The following is a 27,102-nucleotide window of genomic DNA, read 5'->3' as shown; positions in this document are numbered from 1 at the left end:
CATACATACTCCAGTGGGAATTGAACCCATAACCTCCTGATTGATAGACAGGCATATCATATCCACTAGACTACAGAGCATCCATCTGAGAGCCAGTGTTGAAGAGCAATTTGTCAATCAGTTGCCATAAAAACAACTTGAAGCAAGAATTATAAATCCACATAAAAATGCAGTACACGCTGCTATATGGGATTAAAACCAATACTGGCTATCGGGTGGAAGCTCAGTGGTATAATAGTTGGTACATATGGCACCTGTCTTGCAATCAAGAACTAGAATGGGTTCTATGGTGTAGTCCCACTCGAATATTTCCATTCTTTTGTATCATGTCTACCACTCAAACACGTTTTATTCAGTGTTTACATGTATTTATATTGATGAAAGGCAGATTGTCAATCAGTTGCAATAATAGTGCTACAGCAATGAAACATTCAAAATCAGAAAATTACTGACAAAGCCTATACATCATGTCATGTTTATCTATAACTGAGTCAATTTTCATATTCTACAAAATAAAAAGAATACATCAATAGTGCTCATAATACAATAGCACAACCTACATGTATTGTGAGCCAAAGACATGAATGTGAGCCTTTCATATAGATGTGATTTACAAATGTTATAAATCTTGAACAGTCAGAGCATGTTTTGTACATTAAATCAGTATGTTTGAAAATTCCCTTTCATAAAATAGTCTGGGTTACTGCAAAGGAATAGATTTAGCATTCTATCTTGACATTCTTTCTGAGAAAAATGCTGAGACAGACCTTTTCATAAAAGGAACATGCCAGACAACATTTATACTGTCCAATTTTGGAACAATGATTATACATACTTCAAATATATAAAAATTTAACCTCAAGTGGTTTCTGATCTTGACCTTCTTTAAATATATCCCTGCATGTGATCACATGCATGTAGGGCCTATAGATCTGTAGATGACATGATAACTAACAAATATACATGTACTGGGTGTCATGAAAATCTCATCAATTAATTTCATTTTACAAAAATAAGAAATCTGGATGCATACTGAAATTTAATCAATTAATCTTATTTTACTTTTTATGTACACAGGTATACAATCTATCTTATTTATATGGCCATATAAGATGATTATTGATTACATAATATGGATGTAATGTAACTTTACAAACAGCTTTTATGAAACAGGGCCCACTGGATGTACTTGTACCCATACGACCTGAACCACACTTCCTGGTAAGTTAAACATTATTTAGACAAAGAAGTCATTTCAAAATTTTGAAAATTAAAGTTGGGTTAACTTATATTTCTCCATTGTTTGCATTTAAATCATGTAAATGCACCCATTGCCATTTGTTTGTTTGTTTGTTTTGTTTTGTTTTGGTTTGTTTTGTTTTGTTTTGGATTGTTTTGTTTTGTTTTGAAAACCCAATAAAATTGTAAGACATTGATGTCCCATAGTGTCTATCCTCCACTACTACCACAAACTACTTTTCAGATTATATTTTTGCATGTAGGAAGATTTACTGAGAAATTTAAAGTGATTAATGGCATATTTCCCCTGTTAAGACTAAAAGATATAAACTGAGGATGAAAGCTGAATGCCATTTCTATTCAAATATGTCAGAACAATAAAAAAAAAAAGATAGTGTGGCATCAAATCATATCGTTATTGCAACACTTCTGACTTTTATTCATCTAAATCCTTTAATAACTTGGTTTCTAATGGTTGGGGACTACCCATGAATACGCATATTGTGTCAAGCATATCGTTGAAAGTGACCATAATTGATAGAAATAGTTACTGATTTCTGGAAATTAGTACTGCTTTGCAATAAAAAAACAAAACAAAACAAATTATGTCTGAAATGCACATTTCGATGGACATGGTATGTACAACTCTAGATCTACTTCATTATAAATTAAATGTCCAACTCCCACAGATGTGCAAAAAAAAAAAAAAAAATGAGCCTAAAACATCAGACGAAAGTCAAGAAAGATGAACCTGACAAACATGGCCAATGTAAGCCAGCAAATGAAAATTTGTCATGTTGTCAGTCGTATTCTATACTATGGGGCGGATCCAGGAATTCTGTAAAGGGGGGGGGGGGGCGTGACTAATTATTTCTGGTGCCACTTCCGCCTTTCATCTTTCATTTCATTTTTTCTTTTAATTTCTTTTGTTTTTAACGAAAAATAAAGGGGGGCGTGCGCTGGTTGCGCCCCCCCCCCCCCTCTGGATTCGCCACTGATACTACACAACCAAATTTTGTACACATTTGCTGTGTGATTGATATTCATGCTGTGTCTGTATTTCAAAATGGCATTTCTTGCTCAAAATGACACCAAATAACAGTATTTGGTGCTTTCAGTTTCATTCTGACTTTACACTTTTGACTTAGGTTTTAACTGAATGATGTGAATTTGAATTGAATGATAACTTGGACAAGTTTCACTTAAACAAAGAAGGCATCATTTTACAAACACTGTACAGGGGTGTCAGTAGGTCCAGGGATTGCCCACTAAATTTAACAATCCATGCCCATGCCATGGGTCTGAGCCTCAAGATGATCTGGCGCTGGCCAGGTGCATCACACGAAATATGCTAAATTTATATTTATAGTAGGTAGTTCTTTGTTAATTTTTTGTCACAAAATGGTATATTACTGTCAAACGTTTCAGCTTTGATTGCCCACGATTTATTCAGGGCGCTCCCACGGTGTAGGACATGGACAGTCTTGTGGAGCGCCCCGGGTTTAGGCCCTATAAACAAGGATGGGACGGTCGGGCTGGCGCTGGGGTGCGGCCGCAGGAGTTTGATTGTAAAGAGCTAGAGCCGGATCGGAGTTCAATAATGCGTGGGACTGCACTGCCGCTGTGAATCAACAGTGAAGGTACCTGTCCGTTTCTTCTCTCCTTCTTCTTCCTTGTGTTTCTTTGTATTGAACAACACAAACCAATCAATGTACCAATTCAATATAGTTAATGAAAAAATAATATACTTACCACGAAAGTGACGCTGGTTGAGTTTCCGTGACAAGAATCTAGCTCGATCGCCACGAAACAAGTGTGCTGGTATTTTCTCACGGTCAATAATCTAACCGATGGTGGCGCCTGGCATATTGTTTTGCACTTCAGTGTGCACCAAAGAGATTTTCCCGGAGGAGAAAAAATCTCTTTGGTGTGCACTCAGTACATTTCAACCACTGCACTAAACGTGCTAAAGGTGGTAACTCTGTCGACGCGTGGTGTACTCATCAAAGATAGTCAATCTCTTTGGTACTGATAGGAATAATAATAATACCCACCCTTTACGGTAACAGTCCTGCAATGCAGAGCAAAAACGACAACAACAATAACGATAACAAAATGATAAAGGATTATGAGATTAAATGAGTTCCGAGTGCACACAAAAAGTATAGTACACTCACATACGTAGATAATATAACACATAGATAACAAAAGAAGTGGATACATACAAATAAATTCTGTAATCATACTGTACAGAATAATTCTTTATGTACAATGGGGGAGCCTACATGTCCCCACGAGGGGGTTTGTTTGTGTGATAAGGGTACGTGAATGTTTCGTGAAATAAATAAATTGAACTGAACTGAATTGAATAGATTTACATATTATGATCAGATAAAGGAGGATGTAAAAAGTGATCAAATTTGTCCCAGGATTCATAAACCAATGATCGTGTGGATTCTGTTCTTATGGTTGAGGCGTTTTACACACATTCTCTTCTCATATCTACCTATAATGGATGATATTGAATGCAGGCTTTACAGCCCTGTTTCAGGTGCATAATATCATGTTGGAAAGAAAGGAAATAATGAGTAGGCCTACTCGATACTAGTATTTCGGGCATGACATGACTGTGACTAATTGATATAACACTTAAGCAGTCATAAGCACAGTATACAAGGAAGTTTACGTTTACTTTTAAACAGTTCTTTCATGAAATGAATAACCTCAAGTATATGAAACATCGTATAGACCTACCGACAGATCATATTCTATTCAATTAACTGTTTTTCCTTTTTTTGTGTTAAGTCAGGTTGTTGTAATATATTATATCACCTGTTTCATGCTATGCCTAAATATTTATAGTCTATAATGCATTCCTGTCTTTTTTTCTGATCTTCATTTCGTCACACTCATGAAGAGTATTATCGCTGCTTTCAGCACCTACGATTTTGAGTTCAATTATAAAGACGCGACTCTTGAAGAAATAAACCAAACTGATACACCAAACATTATTTGAACATTTAAAAGAGAGTTATAGACTGATGAATTTAGTTTTTAACTAGACTTGTCAGTTTGATCGAGCCATGTACTTATTTGCATCATTTTTTAATTGTCCCCGCCGAACGAGTTCGAGCAGGGGACTATGAATTGGGCTCCGTACGTGTGTGTGTCCGTGTGTCCGTCTGTCCGTGTGTGTGTGTGATCAAAATCTTCAATTTGCTACTTCTCTGTCATTTATGAGCCAATTTTGATTCTGTTTGCTTTATATGATAGCACTACATGGGAGCTTTCAAACTTCTACACAGAATTTCAGTTGTGACCTTTGACCTTGACCTTTGACCTATATTGTACATTTTGCTACAAAATGCTACTCCTTCGCCATTTCTAACCCAATTTCGAATCCGTTTGCTTTAAGTGATGGCACTAGGTGAGGGCTTCAAAACTTCTACACAGAATTTTGACCTTTGACTTCTTTGACCTTTGACCTTGATTTTTGACCCATATTGTACATTGGCTACAAAATACTACTCCTTCGCCATTTCTAACCCGATTTCGATTCCGTTTGCTCTATGTGATGGCACTAGGTGAGGGCTTCAAAACTTCTACACAGAATTTTGACCTTTGACTTCTTTGACCTTTGACCTTGATTTTTGACCTGTATTTTACATTTTGCTACAAATGCTACTCCTTTGCCATTTCTAACCCGATTTCGATTCCGTTTGCTTTATGTGATGGCACTATAGGTGAGGGCTTCAAAACTTCTACACAGAATTTTGACCTTTGACTTCTTTGACCTTTGACCTTGATTTTTGACCTACATTTTATTGTACATTGGCTACAAAATGCTACTCCTTCGCCATTTCTAACCCGATTTCGATTCCGTTTGCTTTATGTGATGGCACTAGGTGAGGGCTTCAAAACTTCTACACAGAATTTTGACCTTTGACTTCTTTGACCTTTGACCTTGATTTTTGACCTATATTGTACATTTTGCTACAAAATGCTACTTCCGGCGGGGACATATGTTACGCACCGCGTAATTTCTATTTTTCCTTGTTTAATCGCAAATTGGTCATTGAAGGAAGTTTATATGCCACCTGGTATAATTCCTATTATATATCCTTTGTCATGTCTTCTTATCTGTATTCATTTGTAATAATTGCCCCCCCCCAAAAAAAAAAAAAATAATAATAATAATAATAATAAATAAATAAATAAATAAATTACAAAAAAAGACGAAAGTATGAAATAATTCCTATGGAAATTTGTTTCATACATTAGCAGGCAGCAGAAAGAAATCGAACGGACAACTTAAATATGAGAGCGTCATGATGAGTCTATACAATACACCAAAGATCGGTCAGTGATCTGAGTAGGCCTACTGGCTCTCATCATAACAGGGGCACCCGCTTCTTCATTATAGTCAGAAATACCATGGTCGGAAAGAAGGCAGCCATACCCAGGGTAATCTTACAATTTTTTGTTTCTGTTCGGGTGTTTGGGGCTACAACACACGGAAGAGAGCCAAAATAGCTAATCTTTTTAGCTCCGCTTGATATCTACAACGACGGTGATACATACTTATACGATGAAATCATATCTATTTGCGCCTTACCTGTGTCGTAAAACTTTTTTTTAATGTTTGAATTCATCGATATGATTAAAAAGAGAAATTTGGTATTATGTATTCAGTGAAAGTCCGCGTCGATTTTGACTACTGTAATGAAATAGTAATTGGTCTTACTTGTGATGCTGCACTAACTACAGTTGGAGGATTATTATTGACACTATTTTCTTTTTGGTTGAATTCAGTAAACTTCTATTTGGACATCTAAACTGAGAGGGAATGTATGTCAGGTCACAAGATCAGACGAATTTCAGTGGAATGGTGGTTTGACCGTGCAAACTTGGTCTTACATTCCGAGTTCTTGGTACTGGTCAAAGATCATCATAAAAGCGTTGTTTTGTTTTGTTTGTTTTTTGTTTTGTTTTTGTTGGTTTTTTTTAATTTTTTATATAGCATTGTGATGTTTGGTGTTAGCCATCAAACTTGAATTCCATCTGCGCGCACGTATTTCTGCGCTATTATTATGATGCAAAGCGTAGGACGGGCGAAGCAGTCACTAAAGTCTTAATGGTTATGTCGTCATAGATATGCGCACTTAGCAACAAGTGCAGTAAAGTACAATAAAAACCATGCAGGCTTGCGGCTGGCTTTCCCCTGCCATCACTTTCGTGAATCTTTTGCTTCTTGCAAGTGATTATCTCTCTTCGACCATTCGAAAATGCTCGTTGGATTGACTACCATTCTATCAATCATGGGAATCAGATTTTCTGAGGCTGAAGAAAATTTGAACAAGGTAAAATATGCTCAAACAATATTGTATAGTTCTGCGATGAGTTAAATGGTTTCCGCAATAATAATATAAAACAACACAATCAAGATCCTGGCCGTATTTGTGTTTCATATATAATACAACCTAATTTTATCACGCCACATTCTGAAATATTTCCGTGATTGATCGCACCTTCTAATTCATTGTTTACATCAGCTTTCTGATTACTTTTTAATAGGGTGTTGCTGTCACCAAACACTCTGATGTGCAGAGAGTCAGTGTAGACCACTCTGCAAAGTCGGATGACAATGATGAGCAGCGGGTTAATCAGGACGACTCCGCTGAAGACATGGGCGTAAATCCCGGGGGGGATGGGGGGGATATATCCCCCCCTGAAATGGAGGAGGGGGGGATGGCCTGTACAATCATCCCCCCCTGAATTTTGAAGAAAAAAAAATGGAGGAAGTAGAAATGTAATTGTATCAATTTTGGCATATTGCATGACGTTTGTACGCCGGCCTTCAGACAGGTAACAGAGCTGAACAGTATTCTATCTTGTAGGAAATCGAATGCATAATTTTCTCAAGCGCTCGCTCGCTTCGCTCGCTCGCGGACATGGACATACACTGTAAGGTATGGCTCAGACGTTGACAACGTCAAATAGTGTAGGCCTAAATGTAAACATGCTAAGGCGAGAGTAACTTGGGACCATCTGCAAAATATGTACGAAAACAAACAAACAAACAATAACAAAACTATATTGCCATAATTGAACCCCCTCCATTTCCTGAATCATTCATGAGGAACGACAGTGACTGATAATTCAGTCAAGATACATTTATGGGTATACCCAGGGAAGATCAGGGGCGTCGAAAATATCTCGGGGGGGGGGCAAAGGGCATTTGCCTCGGCCCTACGAAAGTGTTTAGGCAGGCAAATCATTTTCCCCCAAGCAATTTCCGAGATGTGGACAAATTTCGAACTTTCTTAATGGAATTATTGTCCAAATACCGCCAGAACTATGCACCAAATCGTTGAATTGCAATCATAAACATGCAAAAGCTCCGCTATACTGGATCCCTTTCGATAAGAACACTGTTGAGATTGACGTATATTTCCCTAATTTGTCAAAGAGTGTGCAGCATATCTTTCACTTATAACAAAAGCTCCCTCATATGCAGAGGCGTCGATGGGGGGGGGGGGATGGTTCCCCCATAAAAGTGGGACAAACCAAATCGCAAAAATATAGCTAAAAACGGCAGTTTTTGGGGTGTAATGTCAAAATTTTAAAGCTCGCTCGCTCCACTCGCTCGCATTTAAGCGCTAAGCCATTCCCCTGATGTTGCCAGTGATTGAAAGCAGTTGCGCCCGGTGCGCCCCCCCCCCCCCTAATCTCCAAAACAAAAATATAGCTACAAATGGCAGTTTTGGGGACTGTAAGATGTCAAAATTTTTCAAGCTCGCTCGCTTCGCACACTCGCATTTAATCATTATGCCATTCTCATGATGTTGCTGCCAAAAATTGCCAGCAGTTCTCGCCCGGTGCTCCCCCTTAATTTCCAAAGCTAAAAATAAAGCTACAAACGGCAGTTTTGGGACTGTAATAAGTCGAAATTTTGAAGCTCGCTCGCTCCGCTCGCTCGGATTTAATCATTATGCCATTCTCCTGATGTTGCTGCCAGTAATTGCCAGCAGTTTTCGCCCGGTGTGCCTTCCCTTAATTTCCAAAGCGAAAAAATACAGCTACAAACGACATTTTCTGGGATTGCAAAATGTCAAAATTTTAAGGCTCGCTTGCTCCGCTCGCTCGCATTTAATCGCTATGGCATTCTCCTGTTGTTGCTGCCAGTGATTGACAGCAGTTGTGCCCGGTGCGTCCCCTTTAATTTCCAAAGCGAAAAATATAGCTACAAATGGCAGTTTTGGGGACTGTAAGATGTCAAAATTTTCAAGATCGCTCGCTTCGCACACTCGCATTTAATCATTATGCCATTCTCATGATGTTGCTGCCAGTAATTGCCAGCAGTTTTCGCCCGTTGCTCCCCCCTTAATCTCCACAGCGAAAAACATAGCTAAAAACGGCAGTTTTGGGACTGTAAGATGTCAAAATTTTGAAGCTCGCTTCACTCACTCGCATTTAATCATTATGCCATTCTCCTGATGTTGCTGCCAGTGATTGACAGCAGTTGTGCCCGGTGCGTCCCCTTTAATTTCCAAAGCGAAAAATATAGCTACAAACGGCAGTTTTGGGACTGTAATAAGTCAAAATTTTGAAGCTCGCTCGCTTCGCTCGCTCGCATTTAATCATTATGCCATTCTCCTGATGTTGCTGCCAGTTATTGCCAGCAGTTTTCGCCCGGTGCTCCCCCCTTAATTTCCAAAGCGAAAAATATAGCTACAAACGGCAGTTTTGGGACTGTAATAAGTCAAAATTTTCAAGCTCGCTCGCTTCGCTCGCTCGCATTTAATCATTATGCCATTCTCCTGATGTTGCTGCCAGTAATTGCCAGCAGATTTCGCCCGGTGCTCCCCCTTAATTTCCAAAGCGAAAAAATACAGCCACAAACGACAGTTTGGGGGACTGTAAAATGTCAAAATTTTCAAGCTCACTCGCTTCGCTCGATCGCATTTAATCGTTATGCCATTCTCCTGATGTTGCTGCCAGTACGAACTGCCAGCAGTTGCGCCCTGTGCGCCCCCTTAATTTCCAAAGCGAAAAAATACAGCCCAAAACCGGGCAGTTTTTTTTTACTGTAAAATACTAAAATTTTCAAGCTCGCTCGCTTCGCTCGCTCGCATTTTATTGTTATGCCATTCTCTTGGTGTTGCTGTCAGTAATTGCCAGCAGTTTCACCCGGTGCCCCCCCCCCCCCCTTAATTTCCAAAGCTAAAAATAAAGCTACAAACGGCAGTTTTGGGACTGTAATAAGTCAAAATTTTGAAGCTCGCTCGCTCCGCTCAATCGCTCAATCATTATGCCATTCTCCTGATGTTGCTGCCAGTAATTGCCAGCAGTTTTCGCCCGGTGTGCCTCCCCTTAATTTCCAAAGCGAAAAAATGCAGCTACAAACGACATTTTCTGGGATTGCAAAATGTCAAAATTTTAAGGCTCGCTTGCTCCGCTCGCTCGCATTTAATCGCTATGGCATTCTCCTGATGTTGCTGCCAGTGATTGACAGCAGTTGTGCCCGGTGCGTCCCCTTTAATTTCCAAAGCGAAAAACATAACTACAAATTGCAGTTTTGGGGACTGTAAGATGTCAAAATTTTCAAGCTCGCTCGCTTCGCACACTCGCATTTAATCATTATGCCATTCTCATGATGTTGCTGCCAGTAATTGCCACCAGTTTTCGCCCGGTGCTCCCCCTTAATTTCCAAAGCTAAAAATAAAGCTACAAACGGCAGTTTTGGGACTGTAAAATGTCAAAATTTTCAAGCTCACTCGCTTCGCTCGCTCGCATTTAATCGTTATGCCATTCTCCTGATGTTGCTGCCAGTACGAACTGCCAGCAGTTGCGCCCTGTGCGCCCCCTTAATTTCCAAAGCGAAAAAATACAGCCCAAAACGGTAGTTTTTTTACTGTAAAATGTCAAAATTTTCAAGCTCGCTCGCTTCGCTCGCTCGCATTTAATTATTATGCCATTCTCTTGATGTTGCTGTCAGTAATTGCCGGCAGTTTCACCCGGTGCCCCCCCCCCCCCCCCCACTTAATTTCCAAAGCGGACAAAATACAGTCACAAACTGCAGTTTTGGGACTGTAAAATGTAAAAATTTTCAAGCTCGCTTGTAACAGTTTGTCAGAAATATATCACTCTCCTCCCACTTTATATTTCATGCAAAAGAGTGAGACATCCGATCCCTGTAAAGTGTGTGTGTGTGTATGTGTGTGTGTGTGGGGGGGGGGGGGGAGGTTACCAAGCTTCTCTCACCCCCCGTCCCCCTCAAGGCTGCTCCGGTTCGGTTATGGGCTTGTAATCGTGGTGATGGTGACTATCGCCGATCATCCCCCCCACTCCTCAGTATGGATTTACGCCGTTGGCTGAAGAGGTGTGGGAGGATGCGATGCAGGAGATCGATGAGGAAGAGGAGGAGGAGGAGGAAGTCGTTTGGGAGGCTGCTCTCGATGAAGAAATAATGATGGGAGATGAAGATTTCCTTGTCTCCAGCAAATCTCAATCCACGTCGACGGTCTGCTCCTGGATTACGAATGAGATAGAAGAGGTGAACACTGTCTTCATCCAAATGCAATGTGAAGCAATGTCACACTGCAGTATGAAAGAAATGTAGAACATATTCCTTTTGGACGCTTTATCCGTTACTTTTTCTTTATTCTTTGCTTAATTTCTAAAACTTATGATAGATATATCTTTGCTGGCCAGTTTGTTGTGAACTTCCAAATTCACTATGGTTTACAAGTTTTTAGCTTCATATTTTTATATTGCAGTATGACTTGAAAGATTATAACGATGAACACTAGCTGTATGTGTAATTCATCGTGTGATGATCCATGTGAACAACGATGCATTAATATTCAACAAGACCTATATGACATTGTTTGGTATATTTAATGCTATATCCAGGGATAAACTCTGGACAGCCTCACATTTTCCTTCTAAATGTGTATATCCGGTATACTTCTTGTTTCAGAAACCTCGATTCAAAACAATGAGACAACTGAGGTACACAGTGCCAGCAGACATCGAAAATCAGATGAACATCGGTGGTCGTCATGACGACATCGGCACTAATGAGAAGGTGGAAACCCGAAGCTGGGTCGAGAGTGAAGGGTGTGTCTTTAAGGTATGCCAATGGCTCTTTCATCGCTATTATAACCTCCACCTTCATCATTTTCGTTGGTTATTGATATAGCTTGAATGTTTGGCTTTCTGCATCATCATGAAAATGGTGTCGTACATTTTAGTTAATCACTTTCCTTTTACAACCGTTAGGTCCAAACAGCATGCTTAGTGACTTTGATTAAAAGACTTTGTGTTACATGTATATGTATGGAAAAGAAATGCAGAAATAAAATGATATCAATCAATCTCAATACATATGGAATGAAACATAATGATTATGAAGGACGTTATTGAATAAGACGTTATTGAATAATTAATTCATAGTATTTAAGTGTATGGTAACGTATTTTCTCTTAAATTCACTTTCCCAGGGGGGCCATCTCCCTCTACGGGCAAGACCCGCACACGAACATCACCGAGTACAAGTTCGGGGACGAATAAGCCTGTTATCACGAGCTTCAGCCAAAAACGCACCGGGCAAAAGAGAAGGGCGATATTTCATCACCCCTTCTCGTCCAGTGGTCAAAGATTTCCCCAAACGTCTTCCCCGTAAGGTGACTAAACCAATATACTAACAAATAACACTCCCAAAACTGCAAGTTGATATCTCCCGCGTTCAACTTGAAATTCTAAAAGCCTCATGAATTCATTAGCTTATGAAAATATACAGTTACAAATAAAGTCGTGATCAACTTTTCAAATATCAACGCTATAGCTTTCAAAGAAAGGTAAAGTTTTACTTTTGATTTTCAGATCACAAATTAGCTGCCTGTAATGACATCCTATGTTTTATCTTTAAATATTTGTTTGATAAATAGGAAGCAGGGAGAGCACAAGACTAATAGTTCAAATATTTTGTTCCTTCCGTTATGATCCAATTTTGCTCATTGCTTATTTGTCTTTCATTGTTTCTTTACAGAAGCGAATGAAGAAGCCTCGATACGAAAAAGAAACCGAGTTAAGGCAGATCGCTCTCTGGAACTCGTGGAGGGAAAAGTGGAGGCGACAGGTGTAAGGGCGCCTGCCCTGTGGAAGAGACACTCTTAGCAAGCGCCACTTCAGAAAGAATTTGGGATGAATAGATACATTAAAAAAAAAAAAAAAAAAACGCCTTTTTCACCTTCGTGCTTTTTTGAGCTGCCTTATGATACAGAGTTTTCTTACTATAGATGCAGAAAAGACATAATATAAACAGAAGTAACTTTGCACATTTCTTTTCGTATGTAAAAGACGGTGTGTGTGTACATGTGTGTGTGTGTGTGTGTGTGCGTCCGTAAATATGGGTCAAAGTGTGTGTATCTGTGTGATGATGTGTAAGGGGATGCCACAGTTTCCCAAGGTTCTTCTAGTTGAACGTTTGTGTGTGGGGGGGGGGGTGGCTCTGAAATTGAAAATATTTTTGGAAAAAAAATGCTCAAACATCCCTTTATATATTTCCAGGATTTTTCGGGATTTTCAATCCCCGAATTGCGTACGTTTTGTAGTCTCCTGGGCCAGGGAGGGTTACTCTTTCACCTCCCTGGTTGGACTAATCAGGTGTGCAATATGGTTGCGGGTGAGTACTCAATATTTATAATGTCAAATGCATGTAATTAGAAAGATTCCCCATTAAGTACCAAGGGTAACTCACGCTGAGTTCACATCTTGATCCGACCACTGATTGGACCACTTTCATCAAGACGATGCCGCTATATACCACGTCGCAGAGCGCGCGCGTCACATACTTGTATGTATATAGGCACCATAAATGGTTTTACCAAATTATTCTGAGCCAAAATGTCCTAAAATAGATAAACAAAACTGACTCGAAAGTTCATATTTCGACGGATGAAAGATCACTCACATAGCCGGATATTAGAGTTGAAAATTCAAAAATCTCCAAAATGTGAGATATATAGGTACGTGATTCTAATTTCACATTTCCGTTTACAAACTTCAATGACATCTTTTTAAAACAAGTCGTTGAAAATTCATATGACTTGCATTAGAAGTTCTCCATCTTGGATTGAAAAGTTTAAAATCTAGTCATGAAGCTCCAACTGCCCTCTCAGTCAGTTTTATACCATAAGCCATCCAGGGAATAATTTTCCTTCTTGAAATTGAATAGCACTTTTAGTCGATGGACATACATTTCGAACAGAATACTGTAAAAGTGGATATTTTCGCGCGACTAATTTTTCGCGCTAGGCCGGGTCAGAAGAGTTTCGCGTGTTTTTAATTCCGCGGAATCAAGACATCACGCGCAGGAACGTATGGCAAGCAAAAATATTCGCGTGTTTTTATTTTCGCGCTAGTTTCTGGTTGCGCGAAATGCGCGAAAATTTCAACACCGCGAAAATTTCCACTTTTACAGTAGTGTACAAGTCTATGTAATGAAATTGCTATGCAAATAACATTTTGTATAGCACTCGTACAAAAATGCGTAGCAAATTACTACGCCAATACCAGGAAAATTATTCCCTGCATACATGTATTCATAATAATTATTATACTCCACTCACCAGCAAAATTATGTTTCACACGCCTTGTACACACACCAGCTCTGCATACACCAGTTCCAGACCAATATTATTATACCGACGTCAATATTCCACATAGGCCCACTTTATTGGGACCAAAGAGTCCGACGTACCATAATAATGACCAACAATTAAGATGTGCTTTTTTAGGTCCCTCGTTCAATACATAAACCTTTTGTAACTTTGTATTTTTCTTTATATATTCACAATATGTTCCTACTATGTATGGCAGGGTAATTACTGACTTAATGTGAATGCTTATGGAGATGAACTGAAACTACAGAGATTTTTATACTGCCGAACTCCCGGGCGGAATCCAACGCCCGACGGATCCAACGTCAGACCATGGACCTAGCTAGGTCCATGGTCAGACATACGTAGAAACTGTCCACATCGCTCTTTCTTTGCTACTACGTTTATTATACGTCCCCTGTTCCGTCTACGCATGGAGCTACAGCTCCATGGTCTACGATCTTCGGTGCTATCGCTTCGGGACGCAGTGCTTACCTTCTCCGCGCCGTGTCGAACCCTAGTTTTTATTTGGCGTCTCCTCGCCGCTTGTCTCACCTCCCTGGATGGTCTCATTGTGTACTGTAGTGTTGTAAGTAGCTACACGACTAGATGTAGCTGTCCGTGTTTGTGGCTACCCGGTCCTTCGAGAGAGCTGTTAGAACTGAACGAAAATGTGAGTCAAATCCGTTTGTAATTTTGTCATCGGTCCGAAAAAGATATATTTGAAAGTTACTCTAGAAAGAAAACATTTCCCTCCATGTAAAATATTACGCATTTAGCTATCTGTTCTCTTCATTACTTCGATTTTCAGGTGTATTTTCAACATGCCTCATACGTGTTTGCCAGGATTCAATGCGAAAACTGCTTCAAGCACACGTAGATATAAACGTGTGGGACTGATGTGTTGTTTTCGCGTCGGCAATATGGTTGTATTGTTTTTAGAGTTATGCGAAAAAGAAATCTTGACTTAGCTTAATAATAGGCAGTTGTGGGAATTTCATGTGTTCATTTCTCCCATTCACTTTTCATTACATTAGTGTAGTCACTCAGATGAACGATACAATACAATAGACTCATAGCTCATGGATATGGATGTGGCTTTTTTGCCTCAGTTTTGACTTCGTCTTCGATCCATTTAAATTAAAATTTATCTGTCATTGCATTGGTCATTGTCACTGTTTCTTAGCGAATTGAGCTGCCGTTTCATCATGTTCATTTTTTTTTTTAGACCACTAACAAGTTAGATTTCTAGGCCTAGTCTATATCATATGATTGAATTACTTCTAGTATGACATGAACTTAGTGACTAGAGTAACTGCGTCAGTAAGCGGCCGTGCAGCCGTTCGCGGCAGGTACAACATACACGGTAATATACAGCTAAACACAGCATTGCACTGTTACATGCACACTACACATATACTAACACACTAGCAATCAACAAAAACCAACCGATAAAATGGGCACGATCTCTGACGAAAGTGAAATTTTCTCACCTAAATGACCACATATCACATCCAAAATGAAATTTTCGGTACTTCTTAACATAACAGTTAAGAAACAATGGTCCAAGAAACTGGATTTTTTTTCGTTTTCTCGATGTTCATGGATTTTGAAAACATATCCTCACGTGAAATAGAATTTTCGCGAGCCGATGTGGGCTGCCATTTTTTTCAGAAAGTGGATGTTACCATCGAAAAAAATGAGAAAAACACGAGAAAGACATCAACAACACCGCCAGAAGTGCGATCTTGTTTGCGGCCAATGCATGTGCGCACGCTATTTTCACGTGCTTTTGCAATGGGAATTGGCGCTTACGCAATGTTCGCGAGACATGTGAAGGCGTTCAGCTAGAGATCGCGGAGCACGCGCGTATTGCATAGGGATTGTACATCGTGCCGCAAGCAGAAATACTACGTCGCATATCGCCCTTATCAGCGAAAATTGTGCCGGGTTTTGCCCTGGTAAATCATGAAAACTGCTTTGGTCAATGGTAAATTTCTTTCATGAAAACAATTGCGTTAATGAATAATATTGTCTATGATATATGAAATGGTTGAAAATGATTTGCCTGATTTGTTTACAAGTTGGAAAAACTCTTAACAATGCTTAAACTGCCGCAAACGGGATATTTTACTCTAGTTTTTGCAAATGTGGATGAATACCTGAGGCTATCTGTTGCCTGAGCTGAGCTGAGGTCTTCAGCCATCAGCACTTGACAGCAGAACTAATCTAGAATCTACCCAAAAACCCAAAAGTCTTGCCTCTTGATCATGGCTTGAATATCGATAGCTGGGCCAGGTGGGGTGCCTTGAAAGCTTGTATCACTGTCACCTAGACCGATACCTTGCCTCTTTGGTTCGGTGCAGTGGCCTTCTGTTAACTGTGCAGTCGGTTATACAGTTGGCCCTTCACAACAGACAGAGGTCTATCTTCCATTCACTCTGTGATGCTGTGTGGACTCACTTGCCGCACAACAGCAAGTAGGAAATTGGGTAGAATTCTCCTTTTTCCACTACAAGAAATCACAAAACTTGGCATGCATAGCTTTAAAAAACCTGCACCAAGGCAAGGTTCAACCTCCAATGCCAAAATTCAACCGTGCATAAATTCACAAAAGCATAGGTTTTTATACATGTAGCCTGTGGTCAAATTGTGGGTGGCCTTCTCGTCAAATTATGGGTGGTTTTCTTTATACTCAAGGAACAAGTTAAGCTCACCAATTTCATGATTTATTCCTGATACCATTATGCGTGCTTTATCAGGTAGAACGGCCCTGAACTCGCGCTGCTCTGCTTGCCTCCAAGATGCAGCAGCAACGTTCAAATTGTTGAACTTGTGTGCATGTGTGCCCGAATAGATCACACCGTCTGCATCTGCACAGCAGAGTGAATGGAAGATATCTGTCTGTTGTGAGGTGCTGACCGTATTACCAACCGTAACAAGAGGCCACTGAATGAGAGACAGATTTATCGGTCTAGTGTCAGTTGTGAGTGCTGTTGTCCATTGGATGAACGATCACTCCAATGCATTTCAATCGTCGCGTCTAGCAAGATGGACCTACATGTACTGTGGCATTGGTTTGGTGTGCAAGCACACTTGTACCGAAGTAATATTACTATGTGATTTCTGTAAATGAAACTCACTGTCCTTTAGATTTGCTACCGTGCAGAGCTTATGAAATATGTACTTCTTTTTGCTCTGTTCTTCATGAATAAAAAAAAAATAGAGTAATCTGGATTAGAGGATGAATCGTATTTCACCATGCCAAATGATATGTGTTAATCGTTTGAACTCTTCCTGTTAATTCCTTGTTTCTCTTCAGGCCCCGAAGTCGCACCAGAAGTAGGAGCCGCAGTGGTGGAAGAGGCGAGCGGCGTAGCCGTGGGCGAGACAAGAAGAGACGGAGTAAGTCGGTCTCATCAAGAAGCTCTTCAGGATCGGGCAGTAGTACAGGAAGGTGAGCACTCTACACCCAGTAGGCCAAGTAAAAAGAATACAGTGGACTTCCATCAAGAAGTCCTCGGGACTGGCAGTTTTCTTTCATTACATCAAAACAATAAAAAAACACAGAGTGGTTAATGCTGCGGCTCAAATTTTTACTTCGTTGTAACCGGAATTTCGTTATAACCTTGTTCATTGTAACAAGAGTACACTGTATTTTTGGTGTCTCGTCCTAACTTTGTGATGAAAGGAGGATGAGAGCACTTCTTTTTTTTCTTCTTCTTCTTTTTTTCTCTTTTTTCTGCCTTAACACTATTCGGGTAGTCTAATTTCAAGTCGCTTCTAAGTACTGTGCGATATGTACAGTAGGTTGTGAATATGGGAGGTTCAACAACTGGAAACAGCTAAAAATCAATAGAAATTTCGTCTTTTTATTGTTTTCATTTTCAAGCCACAGCAAATGACGATGCGGGGTGTGATGAGAAACTACAATTTTTTCCCCTTTTTTGCTTGGCCTTACATGCAATGAAGACTGCACTGCAGTAAATATCTGTTGTGAAAAGGGAGGAATATATTTCAATGGGGAGGAGGACTTGAAAACCAACAAATTATGAGCAAAGTATTGAGTCCAGTAATGCTGCACACTATTGTAGGCTTTTTAAACATCCTTTGTAAACAGAGATTTGGTTAGGCAGCAGTAAATTGGGAGTGAGGTTGATGTGTTGAGTAAGTTCTGAATAATATTCCAACTTTTCCTTGTCCTCGTACGTTTTCAGTTCTAGTCGATCCCGGAGCCGCTCCAGCTCAACAGGGAGCAGCTCGGGGAGCTCGAGATCCCGCTCGAGGTCGTCAAGGTCAAGCAGCCGGTCCAGCTCGGGCAGCTCCAGTGGATCGGGCAGCGGGTCGGGCAGTGACTCGGGGAGCAGCAGGAGCCGCAGCCGTAGCCGCAGCAAGAGTAGGAGCAGGAGTGCGTCCAAGGGACGAGGAGGGGCAGGGACAGGAGACAAGGAGAAAGGAGCTGAGAAGGAGGTGGTCAAGAAGACTGAGGAGAAGAAGAAAGAAGTCAAAGAGAAGCCAAAGCCAAAAAGAAGTAGATCTAGGTAAGTCCAAAGAACTGTAGGTTACATCTTCTTGTGTACATGGCTTGTATACTAGATAAGCACTCCTGCATACTGTCTGGTTGATAGCATGGTGAAGATGTCAGCAACATAATACTCGAGTTTGTAGATGTGGGGGTTGTTGAATAATCTTTTTTTTTTTTTTTTTTTTGCAGCTTCAACTGTTCCACTTAATTGTCTTCAATAATATCCATTTCTTATGATACGTTACAACACATATAGCATTTTTTGTGATGATAATAGATTCTTATGTCTAGCTTTGTCTGTATGTTACTTTAAATAAATGTAAAAAATCAATCCGTGCTATAACTTTGGAAAAAAAACAAATGTTTGTAACAAGAAATTTCAAGTCTTTGAAAGATTTCTTTTGTTTGGACTTTAGCTGCACACATGCTACATCATGTCAACCTTATAGAGGTCATTTGAGAACAGTGAAGTTTGAAAATATTCCTCTGCATGATTTCTGTTAACCATAATCAGTCTTTAGAATGACCATAAGTTATGATTATGGATCATAATTACTGTATACGCTATAATTTTCGCGTACATAAATTTTCGCGAATTGCCGCTGTCACACATTTTCGCGAGTGATTAAATTCGCGATTGGGGGACCAGAGAAAATATGAAGTGGCAAAGAAAGTGTGAATTTTCAACTTACTAGCAAATAAGAATGATACTAGTTATACACTGCATGAAAAAAACTTACCAAACTCTGCTAACTAGTAAGTTAGAATACAATATTTTTGAAGTGGTTAAGTCCATCGCGCTAGATTTAACTGACGAGTGGTCCCCTAGCGATAATGGATTGGCTCTCTACAGTATTCGTAAGTATACGTGGACGTGCTATATATACGTAAACAAGCTTAGCCAGTATGGTCTGTTCGGTAAGCTATGACATGGTATACTAGTACTGAAATGTTCGTATCATCAACGCAAGGGATTCATTTTGGAAGGTAATATTTTCGCATGTTGTTAATTTCGCGAATAGCTCCCGACTCGCGAAATTCGCGAAAATAAATCCCTGGCGAAATATATAGCGTATACAGTATACGTGGGCTCTTTTTTGGTACAAGAAATGTGGATGACAGTATGATAAACAAAACTCTTTGGACTGTTAATATATGTGTTTATCCATGTGTGGGTGAGTATCACAGAAGAAAGTTAGATTTATTTAAGAAAACAAATTTTATGTGAAAGACCTGACTGTGATTTGGTGTTTTGCCCTAGGTCGAGGAGCCCACCTCGTCGCAAGCGTACCCCATCCCCGAAGTCGTCGAGACTTCATGTTGGCCGGCTGACCCGCAATGTCAATAAAGAACACCTGATGGAGATTTTCTCCATCTATGGTGCAGTGAAGAGCATTGAGCTGCCCAACGACCGTGTGCACCAACACATGTCCCGAGGCTTTGCTTACATCGACTACGTGTCATCGAACGATGCTGAGAAGGCTTTGAAGCACATGGACGGAGGTAATGGGGGAATCTTGAAAATCTTCAAATTCTAAAAGCATCTTTTTAATATCACTTCTTTTCACCCATGCCATACTACAACTAAAATGCATTTCAATTTCGCATATTTCCACAACAGCCAAGATTTGCAAAATTTTGATGCACACAGAAGTTGTTGTTTACACTATGCACATTAAATGCAAGTGGCAATCCACGAAAATTTCATGCCACAAAAAAATGGCTGTCTACAATTTGCGAAAATGTCATTCTGCAGATATTACTTGTTTTATAGTCATGTGAATGGACAATTGTACACCTATGAAGCATATTCCAAACACAAATATGCATTGTAGCCATCACCTTTACCGCTATGAATTTGTGGCAAGATTGTGTGGGCAGTATATCTGTCCATTTAATGCGTGTTTTTGTCACGTGCTTTACCCCATTATAGCTCCCAGAGATCCAACTCAGAGCTGTTACATTCTAAAGATAGATGTTAAAATTCATGCTGTTTGTTATTGATCTGAGATGCTTCACATTAAAGTTCCTCTGCTATATCATTTCACTAGTTCATTCAACCAATTTGCCTCCCCCCCCCCCCCCCCCCGAAAGAAGCAGTATTTGCAATAAACAATGACATGAATGGTATCCCGGGGTACCGAATGAAAATCAGCCATTTTGCTGAATTATTTATTTTTTTAAAAAGGTTGTACCCTGGGTGCCAAAAAGAGGAAATTATTTTGGTGCTGGAGCTAGCGCGCGCTAGCCACTGCACTGCACTGCACTAAAGCACACGCTAGTGGTATCGCAGCTTCCATGCACGCATAGTATAACATGCAGTGGCATGGGAATGCTGTGTACACGCACCCGCATTGCATACATTTTTCTCTGGCTGTCCTCGAGTGGACGTGAGGTGGCACTAGACAACGCGGTTACCCGGGGTACTACGGTACCCCGGGGTAACGCGTGATGCATCAAACATTGCAAATACTGGGGTTTTTTTTCCCTTTGGGGACAGTTTGTCAGTTTTACATATTTTTATACACCATCAAACATGTCAAATCTCTTCTGTTTTGCAATTTTTTAAGTTATGCCGTGTTCCCTCAATTTGCATAATGGCTTCTTGCATTATTCGCTAGTAACATTTTGCCTGTATTCAGTAAAAGTAGCATTTTTTTTTTCCTCATGTAACACTGTCCCTCTTCAAATGCTTGTCACCCCAGGTCAGATTGATGGACAGGAAATCACAGCAGCTTTTGTCCTGGCCCCCGTTCCGCGGGCCAGACCCCCGCCACCACCAAGACGAAGTCCTCCCAGAAGGGGACCAGGTTGGAGACGTACCCCGCCCAGATTCAGGGACAGGAGAAGGTAAACTGTGTACATTTAAAAAAAAAAAAAAAATGCATAAATGATCATGAAGTACTTGTTTTACTCTACTGGCTTCCTGCTATTGAATAAGCAGGTTTCAGCAGCTTTTTCGTCTGCAAGCACTTTTTTGAAGATTCAGGGTGAAGTGCTTACTGATTGTCAAAACCTCCAGTGCCTAGTAAAGCAAATGATGATAGAGAAGGACACTAGCTCACAGCAAAGACAACTTTTGAAATGTTATTGCAACTCAAAGACTGAATGTTAATGCTGATATTCTTTTGCAGAGTAGGAAGATGGGAGTGATTATCAAATGGTGTTTATGTTTGACATTCAGAAGTTATATAAAGAAATTAGTGCGAATCTATAGATGCTGACATCAGTATTGGGTAACATATTGCATATGAGAAGCTGCAAGTAATTTGGCTAGGTAGAAGTCTGATTGACCAACACAGAGGTATTGTATTGGGCTACTAATATTGCTTCTCACTTTCTTTATGTATGCATTCATTTCAATACACAGCAACAGACAAGATTTGGGATGAGTCTTGTCTCTCTTATTTAGTCTTACAATTCGATTCTGTACAAAGTAGCTCTGATATGCCTATGTAGTCTTAGGAGAAATGCATGATGTATTTGATCCCAAAGCCTTGTTGTCATACAGTGAACTCCAGTTATAATGAAGTCCTCGGGACCGGCAGTTTTCTTTCGGTGTATTGAAATTTTGTTATAACTGAATAAATAAACAATGAAAATACATAGAGTGGATAATGTGGCCGGAATTTTACTTCGTTGTAACTGGAATTTCATTATAACTCTGTTGTAACAGGAGTGCACTGTATATAGATTCATTGTACTTTTCTTCAACTTTAGAACAAAATAAGTTCATTTCTCTGTGCAGTCTTTGTAATGCATCTATTTGAAAATAAAATTGTATGCTTTCCTCCATTCTGTCTTCCCCCTTTAAGGTCACCACCACCCAGGAGAAGATCTCCAGGCAACAGATCCCGATCCCGTTCCAGATCCAGGTCCAGGTCACGTTCCAGGTCACCCGCCAGGCGTCGCAGATACAGTCGCTCCAGCTCCAGCTCTTCAAGATAGGATCATCAAATCTATGTATTTTCTACTCTGTGATCATCCATTTTGTACATTACTAATACTTTGTTGCAACAGTTTGTAGTTTAGTGCTGATGATATTTTTCGTGTATTCTTGATTGAAGTGTAGAAAGGATAGACAAATTATGTTGACATCAGTGACAACCTTTTATTACAGAGCTTGAAGTCATTGATTGCAGCGACCCTTGATGTAGTAGACTGTCATCCTGTACAAAGTGATTTCACAAAAACGTTAGAAGTACTGGCTTTGTTCATTTACCATGGCATTGCTGTAGGATTAATGCTGGGAATATGGTGGGAGTCATTATAGCCCTTGTTTGCAAAAGCAGTCAGGGATGTTGAATAGGCATGTGCTACTGTCAAGTTTTCAATCACATTGCCCTTTGATCGGGATATGGATAAAATGTAGATAGATGTGAAATGTTCCGCAGCCTTAGTTTTACATACCTTTATGTGACGTCAGTTCTTTAAAGCAAACATATAAAAATGTTGCTAGTATTTCCAAAAGTGATGCTTTTGTTTTTGCTTTTGTTTTTTATTGCTGTGTTCCAATACCCAACTCCCCCTTAAGAGGTCCCATATGAGCCTGTGATTACATTCAATCACAAGCTATGCTTTGGATTGATCCTCTGTTTAGGTCCATGTTGGGGATGAAAGAAACCCTGATGAAATAGGATTGATTTAGTCTGCATATGTGTACAAAGGAGCTTCATGTGATCTTTTCCTTCTGACGAATTCCTTGAAGGTATGTTCACTCCATCTGTGAAAAGTGTATCTTTTTGCTGGTTTGTTTGGATTGTCATAATTGTGTTTGTACAAATATTGGCAAAGTGCATCTTAATTAGATGGTCGATTTCATTAAATTGTTTTGACTGTGTTAATTTCTGCAATGTACTGGGCAATCCAAGTTCCAATGATTTGAGGTTTTCAGTAGCTCACGAGAGTAAAGAAATAATGATGAGTCAATGCTGCAATATGTCTTTGTTTCAAGGAAGGTAATTTCTCATAAGGCCACTTGGAAAATGGTTTATGATCTGGAATGAGAAGTGATGTGAGACTGTATACGGATTTGTATGTATGCATCTGCAGTTTTACGACTACATTTGTACATAGCAATACTGTGTCAAATGTTTTATAAACAATACTGTGTCAGTTTTTATAAATGTAGAGCACAATATGTCCATCACATAAGGTAGGCACAGAAGTGATAAGATTGCACATGAAAAAGTGACAAAGTTTATCTCAATACCTTCTATGTATGTTGTGCCCTTGTTATACTGGGAATGCTTGGTATCTTACTAGCTGCAGAGAGTGAAAAATTTATGAATTTGTAAGTTTGATTCTTTAGCAGGCCATCATCCCTTGTGAAATGTTACCAGTGTTAACTTTGCTAACAAGAAGAAGGCAAAATCTTTCACTAGGCATACTCACAACTTTTACACACCTGTCACCGTTTAAAGTCAGTAATACTGTAAAACATATTTTTGCGCATGAAATTTTCGCGAATTGGAACCGACGGCCCTTTTTCACGGCATGAAATTTTCCCGAGTTGCCTTTAACATTCAGTGTACATGGTGTAGACAAGAACTTTTGCGTGCATTTTAATTTTGCGAATCTTGGCTTTCGCGAAATATGCGAAATTAAAATGCACAGGAACATTCTTTGTTTTACAGTAGTCCGTCCATGTCAAGTTAACTCTTTGTGTGCCACATATGCACACTCGACTCAGTTGACGGTTTGCCAACTTTGCAGATTTTGCTGAAGTGCACAGCCTTTGCACAAATTTATGAATAAAACGCAATATGCCACAGTAGGCTAAAAGCCTTGTAGTCATAGTTTCGTCATAAAATGTGCATCACAGCAAAGCTTGCAATTTTCTCTACAAATTTGCTGTACCGCATTCCTAGCATTAATGCTTCTTAAGCAGCTACATGGCTATGAAAATCAATGTTTTCCAAATGTGTGTGCGAGTTGTGGTCTCAGAATAATATTTCACACAGTGGGTCAACACCATGGCACACAGAGTTGATACTGGGTTATTACATGTCCAAGGTTCTTCAGATGGCTCCCTGACTAGCGACACATCCTGACAAGGGAGGATGTAAGCCAGCCTGATGTTAGCCTTCTGTCAAGGCCCTCTCGCTGTATGGTGAAGAGAGCCCAGCTGAGTGGGGTTGCGCGAGGGCCTTTTGAGATCTGCTTCGCATCCTTTTGTTAGCCCTTTGAATTACCGACTTTTGCTCCCCGATTTCGGGAGCAAAAGTTGTCCAATCAGCGTGTCTGTCTGCTCCAACCCGATTTGAATAGAGCGAATGCACACCGCTGCCGCAGACCTCACAGAGCTCTACACACAGAGTGTGTATAAGAGTTCCGTGGTAGACCTCTTCGGGTGGTCAGTGATGCATGCGAACAGGCATGACAACACCAAGGCTGAGGATGCGGGGAGCACGCCGTTCCATTGGTTGACCGGAAGTATTCAGAAGGGTTCACGTGTCATGAATAATGTGTGAAGCAGATCTCAAAAGGCCCTCGTGCTGGCACGCTCGGCTGGGCTCGCTTCGCTCGCCCATTACAGCGAGAGGGCCTTGACAAAAGGCTAGCCTGATGTGGGAATGATACTTGCCTATGGAGGTTTACCTTTTACACAAGCATCTTCCTGATGGCTCTTAGGCACTTCCCTCATTGTGATGTGTAAATGTTTGAAGCCATTTCAACATACAGTCAACCTTGCCTATAGTCAAATCTATTTGGACTGAAGAAATAGCTTCGACTTAAAAAGAAAATTCGACTAGATGTATGAGGGATTAAAATCAATAAAATATAAAGAGAACTGGAAAAGACCTTTGACTTCAGCAATTATTAGACATATTGAAGGTTGACTTAAACAAGGTTGACTGTATATGCAGTACCACATTTTGCTTTATTTACATGTATCAAATTAATTCACAGATGTATTTGTAAGCGTCACTGTGTTCATCTGCAGCAGACCCACATTCCATCTGATCTTTCTAGTAAAATGTGTGTATGTTATAAAATGCACATCAGGATTGAGATTAACTGTAGGCAAATTCTTTCTTTCGTAGTTTGTGTACATATGTATGTGTGTAGGAAAACACTGGGAATTCAGACATTAAAGAAATAAGAGTTGTTCAGAAATAAGACTCGTTGAGAAATATGTTTCTTTTGTGGACAGTCCTGATGCTTTCAGAGAGGCCCCAGACCAGTCAGCGGTAGAACAGTTCAGATTTATTGGCTATGATGCAAGTACACATGGTCATCACCGTATAGGGTTGAGACCTAACTTCAGGTTTCTAACATTTTTGGATGAGGTAACAAGGAACCTCTTATGAAATACTAAAGAGCTTGTAATTCCAAGAGGAATTCAACGTTTATTTGATAAAAATTCGTTTTAAAATGGTTGAGATATCCAGAGCGATCCTTATATAACTTGGGACCCACCTGTTATTACGATTGCTTTGTTTTACCTTGTTTTTGGATGTCTAAGCCATTCCAAAACCGATTTTCGTCAAATAAACTTGGAATTCTTCTTAGAATGGTATGCTCTGTACTATTTCATAAGTGGCTTCTTGGTATCTCGAAAAAAAGTTAAAAGCCCAATCCTTTTCTCCACCAATACTATACCATCCCTTTAAACGTGTGCTTTCACCCAAACCTCCTCGACAATGTCCCTATGGGCATGGTAAGTAATATCGTGCCCGTCATACTTACGACAGCTAAAGAGACCACTATCTTTGTCTTTTTCCATCTTATTGTGTGGGTGTTGTATTTTGTTTATTAGTGTGTGTGTTTGTGTTTTCTTTGTGTTGTTTTTTGTTTGTTTTGTTTGGGTTTTTTTGGGAGGGGAACCATCAAACATAGACACATTATTAACACAGACAGACAAATATTTCTCTGTAAATAAGGTGCATTTATATCACTTTCACAAAATGCTCCAGTTTTATTTGCATCACGCTTGCTCTGTGCAATGAGCTCTGTAACACCTTTGTTGAATGAATTTTGATGACACAAAATGTGGTTTGCTTTACATACAATTACATTAAATGCATATTTGTAGGATAATATTCATATATAACTTTCACCCAATGGAGACTCTTCCAGATATGTTTTTGTGAGCAGCACCATAATTTGAGAGATCATATCCAGTGGGCAAATACATTTCCTCATGCACACTGGCACACGTTAAGTCAGTGCTATACACAGAAAATTCATTATATACAGATAACACAGCCCACACAGTACAGTCTTCACAAAAAGGACATTGAACAAAAGCGCATTCCGACACACATCAATATAAAAAAAAAAAAGCCTCAAGTACATGTTTAGGTTTGGGAACAATCACTGTGAGGCCTTGGGGTGGTAATCTGAAATCCTTCCCAGGAAGAAATTTCTTCCCAAGTCAGGATTTTTTCCCAAGTGGTATTCTGAAAATCTTTCAAACTTTTTTTCTTAATCTTAGGAAGAAACTTAGACAGATATGCAAGTGAGGATGAGATATGCAAATTTCTGACTTAGGAAGAAGTTGTATTCTAGAATGTACTTAGGAAAGAATTTTAGGAATATATTTAGGGAAGTCCCACCCCTGTCTTAAGTATGGTGTTAAGATAAAGCAAGCTGCAAACATCGTCACGGGCGCTTGTCATTCACTTCACGCAACATGTACTTTGATGCACAAAATGGGCATGAGAAGGG

At 39.8% G+C, this 27,102-nt stretch overlaps 2 protein-coding genes across 4 annotated transcripts in view; both read left to right on the top strand.

Moving 5' to 3' along the window:
- The first annotated feature begins 10,307 nt into the window (after positions 1-10,307).
- On the top strand, positions 10,308-12,451 carry LOC140232391 (uncharacterized). Of its 2 annotated transcripts, XM_072312519.1 has the most exons (4): positions 10,308-10,795; positions 11,222-11,374; positions 11,745-11,927; positions 12,293-12,451. In XM_072312519.1, exons 1-4 carry the CDS (start codon positions 10,637-10,639, stop codon positions 12,386-12,388), a joined length of 591 nt encoding a protein of 196 aa, XP_072168620.1. In that variant the 5' UTR covers positions 10,308-10,636; the 3' UTR covers positions 12,389-12,451. The 2 variants fall into 2 exon arrangements, with proteins under 2 accessions (XP_072168620.1, XP_072168621.1); XM_072312520.1 differs by lacking the exon at positions 11,745-11,927.
- Positions 12,452-14,516: 2,065 nt separating this feature from the next.
- The window catches only part of LOC140232344 (uncharacterized), an 18,682-nt gene continuing 6,096 nt past the window's right edge, over positions 14,517-27,102 (top strand). The window contains exons 1-6 of one of the 2 annotated variants that reach the window (XR_011901478.1): positions 14,517-14,577; positions 17,227-17,361; positions 18,122-18,445; positions 19,691-19,932; positions 21,135-21,279; positions 22,245-23,137. Coding sequence is in view for 1 of the 2 variants with exons in the window: in XM_072312474.1 (XP_072168575.1) it covers positions 14,576-14,577; positions 17,227-17,361; positions 18,122-18,445; positions 19,691-19,932; positions 21,135-21,279; positions 22,245-22,377 (981 nt within the window). In the remaining variant the exon portion in view is untranslated. Of the gene's footprint in view, positions 14,578-17,226; positions 17,362-18,121; positions 18,446-19,690; positions 19,933-21,134; positions 21,280-22,244; positions 25,554-27,102 lie in introns of those variants that run through there. The other variant, XM_072312474.1, reaches the window with a different exon arrangement.

The sequence above is a fragment of the Diadema setosum genome, chromosome 8, assembly GCF_964275005.1.
Source record: "Diadema setosum chromosome 8, eeDiaSeto1, whole genome shotgun sequence".
Lineage (NCBI taxonomy): Eukaryota > Metazoa > Echinodermata > Echinoidea > Diadematoida > Diadematidae > Diadema > Diadema setosum.
The sequence above is the reverse complement of the archived record's forward strand: the minus strand, read 5'-3'. Positions and strand labels throughout refer to the sequence as shown.

What these genes read in the sequence shown, in the direction of transcription:
- LOC140232391 (XM_072312519.1), top strand. Translation starts at nt 10,637, where the DNA reads ATGCAGGAGATCGATGAGGAAGAGGAGGAGGAGGAGGAAGTCGTTTGG. An exon ending in GTGAAGGGTGTGTCTTTAAG is followed by an intron (nt 11,375 to 11,744) that starts GTATGCCAATGG and finishes TCACTTTCCCAG; the next exon opens with GGGGGCCATCTCCCTCTACG. An exon ending in CCAAACGTCTTCCCCGTAAG is followed by an intron (nt 11,928 to 12,292) that starts GTGACTAAACCA and finishes GTTTCTTTACAG; the next exon opens with AAGCGAATGAAGAAGCCTCG.